The 8,460-nt window shown below is 34.1% G+C and overlaps 4 gene segments (V, D, J or C); all 4 read right to left on the bottom strand.

Moving 5' to 3' along the window:
* Positions 1 to 812: 812 nt before the first annotated feature.
* LOC103469166 (immunoglobulin heavy variable 2-4-like) lies at positions 813 to 1,313 on the bottom strand. The segment is given in 2 exon segments: positions 813 to 1,120; positions 1,211 to 1,313. Coding segments are annotated over 2 exon segments (411 nt in total).
* A 584-nt stretch (positions 1,314 to 1,897) lies between these two features.
* On the bottom strand, positions 1,898 to 2,678 carry LOC103469167 (Ig heavy chain V region 5A-like). The segment is given in 2 exon segments: positions 1,898 to 2,386; positions 2,505 to 2,678. Coding segments are annotated over 2 exon segments (351 nt in total).
* A 1,221-nt stretch (positions 2,679 to 3,899) lies between these two features.
* On the bottom strand, positions 3,900 to 4,691 carry LOC103469177 (Ig heavy chain V region 5A-like). The segment is given in 2 exon segments: positions 3,900 to 4,407; positions 4,498 to 4,691. Coding segments are annotated over 2 exon segments (411 nt in total).
* Positions 4,692 to 5,410: 719 nt separating this feature from the next.
* LOC103469176 (Ig heavy chain V region 5A-like) lies at positions 5,411 to 6,179 on the bottom strand. The segment is given in 2 exon segments: positions 5,411 to 5,827; positions 5,947 to 6,179. Coding segments are annotated over 2 exon segments (357 nt in total).
* Between the last annotated feature and the right edge of the window lie 2,281 nt (positions 6,180 to 8,460).

Genomic DNA, 8,460 nt, shown 5'->3' with positions numbered 1-8,460 from the left:
CTGAAGTAAATATCTCAGTATACGGATGAGGTGTAGATTATGCGATGGGTTACATTGGAACTAAGAATGTGAGATATATTTTGTTGTTCTTGTTTTGTGTTGTGTATTTCATTGTGACTTGAACCAAACTTCTATCATTACTGGCATTCTTTGTTAAATGTTTAAACGTTTTGTCTTAACTGTAAAATTCCAATAAAGATACATGGGGGGAAAAAAAAAAAAAAAAAAAAAAAGTAAAACATCCAGTGTACTTTTCCGTCATGTTTATTTCAATTAATTAATTTCAAGGAGATTAATTTTACTAAGCTTTTAAGGTCAAAGTCAGTTCTTCATATTCTGCTTTTTCAAGCATTGATTCAGACAATCAGAAGACAACTAGTTAGTATAAAAATGTATTATTCTTTCAAGAGATTTTAAAACTCAACACTATCTTTATTTGTAGAAGTGACGTTTCAGTTAAGAAACAGAAGGGAATTTATAGTGTTAGGATTTTATTAGTGATATGTAATTGTGTTTTTTGTATTGAATCCTCCGTTAATATTGTTTCACAGCAGTTTAATGACACATTCATTCATGACATTCATAGAAAAGTTTATTAAACTTCCATGTCATCCTTTAAAGCAAAGATAAACTATCTCAAACCTCTGGATGAATTTCAAATCATGGTAGACTGTGAATTCAGTTCAAGTATAGCTCTGTTTTAGTAAAGCAAAATACACAAAATGAAAAAAAAAAACAACAGAAAAGTCCCCCTCTGGTGGTTTGAAGTAACTTGTTCAGGAGTTTTTGTACTTCTCTCCTGCTGGTTTGTGTCACTGTGGGGCTCTTGCACAGTAATACACAGCAGAGTCTTCAGGCTGCATGTTCTGCCCATTCAGAGTCACTGTTTTACTGGAATCCTGTAAAGTAATGCTGAACTTGTTTTTCATCATATTATTGTAATTTGTGGTGTATCCGGTCCGTGCAGCACCGATCCACTCCAGTGTTTTCCCAGCAGCCTGTCGGATCCAAAATGTAGAGTAGCTGCCCAGGGAATAGGAGACCTGACAGCTGATGGTCAGACTTTGACCTGGCTGCACAGTCTGAGCAGCTGGTTGTGTCAGCTGTTCACACTTTACACCTGCAGGAATAAAAACATTGCATATGATTTTGAAAAAAAGATAGCATTCATGAGGTGTGTTTTCATTATTTCTCCCTCAGCGATACTCACAGGATGCAGCCGCTAGCAGCAGAAAAGCCACAGAAAACATTTTGAGGTTGAAGATGATCTGATGGGAGTTTTTCTTTGTCTCCTTCAGCTGCTGTTGAACCATTTTATAGTTGAAGCCTCTGGGTTTACTTTGCAGAGAGGGAGGACCAAAAATAAACTACCCAATCAGACGTGCAAACACTGAAAGCAGAACATTAATTACTGATCCATGTTTGTAATTGCCAGATATAATAATGTTCTTAATGTTGTTTGAATTCATGTTATTATATTGAAGTAAAAAATCTGTTTATTATATCATTAGATAGTGAGATAATTAGTCTGTTCATCTGCAGCCTGAACTCTATGCTTTCAGACTGGATCTTAAAAATACAGACTTACAAAAAAACCTGGCGAGGTCAAGGGGTTGCATTTAGTGACCTCAGATGTTTGTCTTGACAAAGGTAGATTCATCAACTGTATTCATTCATAGTGATGTTGTTATTCACTGGGTCAGATTGCCAAAAAATGAATAAATAAACTATCTAATCTAGTTAGGTGTCAGGAAAATATAAATATTCCTTCAAATATATTTTGACAGACATTATGACATGTTGATTTATTCCTTAAGCCAAACTGAATGTTTCTAATACACTAAGTACATATTTGATCATGGTAAATTTACAAAATGATTTTTAGTGCAATGTCACATTGACAGAGTTTCCTTTTAAAAACAGCTTTGAATCAGATTCAACTTTATTTGATGATGATATGCAGACAAAATATAGTGTTTTAATTTAAAAAAAAAAAGTATCTTAGAGCTCCCCCTCTGGTGGTTTGATAAGACGTGTGGACATTAAGGGTTTTTGTAGAGTGTTGTAGCTTGTTTGTGTCACTGTGGTCGTCTGGCACAGTAATACACAGCAGAGTCTTCAGGCTGCACATTCTGCCCATTTAGAGTCACTGTGCTACTGGAAGACTGAGCATCTATACTGAATTTGTTCTTCAGAGATTCTTTGTAGTATGAAGTTCCACCACCATGTTTCATCCCAATCCACTCCAGTACTTTCCCAGCAGGCTGTCTGATCCAAGCTGTGTAGTAGCTGCCAGTAGAATAAGAGACCTGACAGCTGATGGTCAGATGCTGACCTGGCTGCAGAGTCACAGAGGCTGGCTGGGTCAGCTGTTCACACTTCACACCTGCGGAGAAAAATATTGAATTCAGAATTAGTGCAAAAACATTTCATAATTTAAATTTATTAAACATTGAACAATCAGTTTAATGTGATCAAGCTGTAAATGTTTCAGTGAAACTCACAGGATGCAGCAGCCAGCAGCAGCAGCAGAGCTACAGAGAACATGTTGGTGCTGAAGGTGATGAGAGTTTCTCTTCTTCTGCTGCTGACAGAATCAGATCAAGTTTATAAACCAGAACAGTTCATTTGCATAATGATAAACAGCCACTTTGTGCTTTTACTTCTTTCTATTCTTTCACCCGGCATTGAGGGTCAGTATGCTTGAATTTGCAATGCTGACATTAAATTATTGAGGAAAATAACAAAGATTAATTTTTATCTTTATCTTAAAAGAAATACACATTCAGATTTTTTTTTTCACAGAAACGGTAACAAATTGGTATATAAATGCAGTAATAAAGGGATTAATATTAAATGATCAATTGATCAAATTAGTATTTTGCAATATGAAACAGTGCAAATTGGTAAAAAAAATAAAATAAAATCTATCTGAATGGAATGATATATTAAAAGTTAATGATTAAGTTTTATTTTTTATATAAAAACAATGACTCAATGATGCATTGGCAGAAAGATTAAAATGAAGTTAGCTGATGCTTGAAATATGTTTAGATATGTAAATATACAATGTATAAAAGTATGTTTCTTTATTTGTTATTTGATCTGTCAGATGAAGTTGTACTTAAAACATTAATTACTGATTCAGGTTTGTAATTGCCAGAAATAATTTTGGTATTGTTATTTGAATATATATTGATGTAAAAATCTGTTTATCGTTTCATTAAACAGAGATAATTACTCTGTTGATCTGCAGCCTGAACTCTGTGCTCTCAGACTGAGTCTTAGAAATACTAGCATCTAGCAAACATTTACAAAAAAAACCTGTAAGTCAAACATTTGAGGGATAAAGAGACCAGATGAGAACGGCTGAAACCACTGAGTTTGTCTCTCGTCTTAAGGACAATTTTAAAAGAAATGCTTAAAAACTTAAATGCAGCTTATTTTAAGTGTTAAATGGGTGGCTGCATTTTAGTGCTGACCTCAGATGTTTGTCTTGATTAATGCAGATTTATCATGACATCTGCATTCATCATTCATGGTGGTGTTGTTATTAACTGGATGAGATAGACAATCAAAAAGACTTAATTAGGTGTCAGGAAAATGTAAATATTCCTCCAAAACTTCTTAAATATATTGACAGATATAATGACATGTTGATTTATTCCTTAAACCAAACTGAATGTTTCAGATGATAATAGCAAATACATAAAATAATTTTAGTGCAATGTCACATTGACATATTTTCCTTTTAAAAACAACTTTGAATCAGGTTTAGCTTTATTTGCTGGCTATGTGAAGACAAACAATGAATATGACTTCAGTTCAGTTAAATACAAATACAAGGAAAACCGAGACTAAAAGTGTCAATAACATATAATGTTTTAATTTTGAAAAAAGAAAGAAAGAAAGAAAGAAAGAAAGAAAGAAAGAAAGAAAGAAAGAAAGAAAGAAAGAAAGAAAGAAAGAAAGAAAGAAAGAAAGAAAGAAAGAAAGAAAGAAAGAAAAAACATAAAAATGGTCTTAGAGCGCCCCTCTGGTGGTTTGATAAAACCTGTTCACATTAAGGGTTTTTGTAGAGCCATGTAGCTTGTTTGTATCACTGTGACTCTCGGGCACAGTAATACACAGCAGAGTCTTCAGGCTGCACATTCTGCCCATTTAGAGTCACTGTGCTACTGGAAGACTGAGCATCTATACTGAATTTGTTCTTCAGAGATTCTTTGTACAATGAAGATCCAGTTCCATGTTTCATCCCAATCCACTCCAGTCCTTTCCCAGCAGGCTGTCTGATCCAAGCCGTCCAGTAGCTGCCAGTAGAATAAGAGACCTGACAGCTGATGGTCAGACGTTGACCTGGCTGAAGAGTCACAGAGGCTGGCTGGGTCAGCTGTTCACACTTCACACCTGCAGGAATAAAAACACTGCATATGATTTTGAAAAGAAGATAGCATTCATTAGGTGTGTTTTCATTATTTCTCCCTCAGTGATACTCACAGGATGCAGCCGCCAGCAGCAGAAAAGCCACAGAAAACATTTTGAGGTTGAAGATGATCTGATGGGAGTTTTTCTTTGTCTCTTTCAGCTGCTGTTGAACCATTTTATAGTTGAAGCCTTTGGGCTTACTTTGCAAACAGGAAGGAACAAAAATAAACTACCCAATCAGAAGTACATCATCATCTTATGCTGTTGCCATTTATTATCATAAATACATCTCAACAACTCTAAAAGTTAGATAAGATGTGCAAACACTGAAAGTAGAACATTTACTACTGATTCAGGTTTGTAATTGCCAGACATAATAATGTTCTTATTGTTGTTTGAATTCATATTATTATATTGAAGTTAAAAATTTGTTTATCATTTCATTAGATAGTGAGATAATTACTCTGTTGATCTGCAGCCTGAACTCTTTGCTCTCAGACTGGATCTTAAAAATACAGACTTACAAAAAAACCTGGAGAGGTCAAGGGGTTGCATTTAATGACCTCAGATGTTTGTCGTGATAAATGCAGATTTATCATCCGCATTTATTCATGGTGATGTTGTTATTTACTCGATCAAATTGCCAAAAAATAAAAATAAAAATAATTAGTTAGGTGTCAGTATATATTGTAAATTGTCTTGAATATGTTGACAGATATAATGACATGTTGATTTATTCTTTAAACCAAACTGAATGTTTCTAATACACGGAGTACAATTTTGATCATGGTAAATATATTAAATTATTTTCACTGCAATGTCACATTGACAGAATTTCCTGTTAAAAACAGCTTTGAATGAGATTCAGCTTTATTTGCTGACTATGTGAAGACAAACAATGAATTTGACTTTAGTTCAGTTAAATACAAAGACACGAAAAACAAAAATTAAAAGTGCCTATATTATATAGTGTTCTAATTTAAAAAAAAAAAAGAAAGAAAAAACATAGAAATGGTCTTAGAGCTCCCCCTCTGGTGGTTTGATAAGACATGTTCCCATTAGGGGTTTTTGTAAAGCGTTGTAGCTTGTTTGTGTCACTGTGGTCGTCTGGCACAGTAATACACAGCAGAGTCTTCAGGCTGCACATTCTGCCCATTTAGAGTCACTGTGCTACTGGAAGACTGAGCATCTATACTGAATTTGTTCTTCAGAGATTCTTTGTAGTATGAAGTTCCACCACCATGTTTCATCCCAATCCACTCCAGTCCTTTCCCAGCAGGCTGTCTGATCCAAGCTGTGTAGTAGCTGCCTGTAGAATAAGAGACCTGACAGCTGATGGTCAGACGTTGACCTGGCTGCAGAGTCACAGAGGCTGGTTGTGTCAGCTGTTCACACTTCACATCTGCGGAGAAAAATATTGAATTCAGAATTAGTGCAAAAACATTTAATAATTTAGATTTATTAAAACATTGAACAGTCAGTTTAATGTGATCAAGCTGTAAATGTTTCAGTGAAACTCACAGGATGCAGCAGCCAGCAGCAGCAGCAGTGGAAGAGCTACAGAGAACATGTTGGTGCTGAAGGTGATGGGAGTTTCTCTTCTTCTGCTGCTGACAGAATCAGATCAAGTTTATAAACCAGAACATTTCATTTGCATAATGATAAACAGCCACTTAGTGCTTTTTTTTTCTTCTTTATTTTCTTCTTTTACCTGGCATTGAGGGTCATTATGCTTGAATTTGCAATGCTGACATTAAATTATTGAGGAAAATATGAATTTTTATCTTTATCTTAAAAGAATTCAGAAATAGTAACATATTGGTATATAAATGCAGTAATCAGGGGATTCAGATTAACTGATCAATTGATCAAGTTAGTATTTTGCAATATTAAACAGTTCTAATTGGTAATGGACCAATTTGGTAATGGAATGGAATGATATATTACTTATATATCTATCTGAATGGAATGATATATTTCTTATATTATTAACTGAGTTTAAATTTTTTATATAAAAGCAATGACTCAATGATGCATTGGCAGGGAGATAAAAAGGAAGTAATTTAATGTTTTAAAATATATTTAGATATGTAAATATATGTATTATCTACATTATGTATAAAAGTATGTTTCTTTATTTGTTCTCCTTTTTCAGAGGCAGCATGATTCTGTTCATTTTTTAAGTTTTACAAAAAGCCTATTCAGGAAATTGAACTCATGTTTCATATTATAAATGCTGCACAAGCATTAATTTAAACATACAAAAATGTCCATTTTACTTCTCCTATTATTTTTTTTACTACAATCCCATTTTTGAGAGAACAAGGTTTATGTTCGGTGTTGTCATCATCACAAAAGATGAAGTCAAAACTTTAAATTAACATTTTCAACTACTGCTTGGGTTGTTGCTGAAATAAATGTAGGATCTGTTGTAGGAACATAAACCTGTGAAGCAGCAAATATTATAATCTGTATAAAGATTATGGGGAAAAATTGTTGTAGTGAATTTCTTTTGAGATCATAAAACTTTTAATGTTGTTGATACTTCTTTTAGTTAAAAGACAGTTAGAATTAATGGCTTTGTACTATTTATCTTGATAACACATTGACTTTTAATGTTAGAATGTAGTAAAATTAACCTTTCAAGCAGTTTATTTTTTATCTCAGAAGTTTGGGAAAGGACAACAGCCAAAAACAGTGAATTGTTTTGCTGATACAGACCTAATAATTCAGTGGTCTTATGGTTCCCCTGTTGGCGATTTTGTGTGATGCAACTAAGGAGTTTTTGTTCAGTGTTTCCGCTTTTTGTATCACTGTGAGTACCGAGCGCAGTAATAAACAGCAGAATCTCCAGCTGTCAGGCTGTTCATCTGCAGATACACCTGATATTTGCTGTTGTCTCTGGAGATGGTGAACCGGTTGTTCACTGACTGAGAGTAGTAGATGCTTTTACTATCCCAGCTAATAGTAGAGACCCATTCCAGTCCTTTTCCAGCTGCCTGTCTGACCCAAGCGTTCCAGTAATGCTGATCAAACCCAGAATATGTGCAGGTCAGTCTGTGAGATTCTCCAGGCCTTTTAACCACTGATTCAGACTCTGTCAGTGTTTGACCATCAGTTCCTGCAGACAGATTCATAATTAACCACTACAAACAAAGGATACTGTTATTATGTTAAAATCTCAAAGAAGCTTTAAGCAATCCTTTGTTCTTACCTGTCCAGAATGAGAAAAGCAGAATGAGAAAAGCAATCATAAGTTCAAGCCTGATCATTTTTGTGGTTGTTTATGTCTGTTCAGTCTACCGAGTGTTTATCCCTGGCTTACTGCAGTTCTTAAACTCTCTAACATGACATGCAAATATGGATGCAATCACTTTGCAGAAACTCCTCCCACTGAAAGTATAAAAGTATATAAACAAAACTCATCTCAGTTTAAAGTCTGAAAACAATTTAGAAGATAGATGCATACATAGATGAATGCATTGATAATGTTATTCAGGCTGTAACTTACACAGTTTTTAAAGCATGTGAATAAACAAAATGCTCATAAAATATTATTTATGTATTGCTAAATCACCAAACTGTCTCTCAGCTTTACCCTCAGATCTCAATCAGAGGATGTAGTGGAGAGCTGACAGCAGAACTACACTGCAGAAATCAGGTTTACATAGGTAAACTGATAAACTTATTAATAGTGAAATAGTAAAACAATCATTAAACTATTTTTCCTGATTGTATGACTACTTATCTGAAATAAAATAATTATTTTCTGTCTTCCTATAGTCAAAAAGATATTCTTTCCACCAGATGATGAAATTTACCTTTTTATTTTGTTTTTTTTTATTGTAATATCAAATACCATTCGATATGATGTGTATTTATTTGGCTTTTTCAAAACCAACACAAGTTTGACAAAAGTGCTGCACACCAAGTAAAGAATACAGAAAAAAAATAAACAAAAACAATCATCTATTGTAGAGCCATACATCAGTATGAAATTATAAGTTGCACAAAAATTGGTCTTGGACTGCCTCC

The sequence above is a fragment of the Poecilia reticulata genome, chromosome 8, assembly GCF_904066995.2.
Source record: "Poecilia reticulata chromosome 8, P_reticulata-male-v2, whole genome shotgun sequence".
NCBI classification, from domain to species: Eukaryota; Metazoa; Chordata; class Actinopteri; order Cyprinodontiformes; family Poeciliidae; genus Poecilia; species Poecilia reticulata.
Note: the sequence above shows the minus strand (reverse complement) of the source record. Positions and strands in the feature narration are given on the sequence as shown.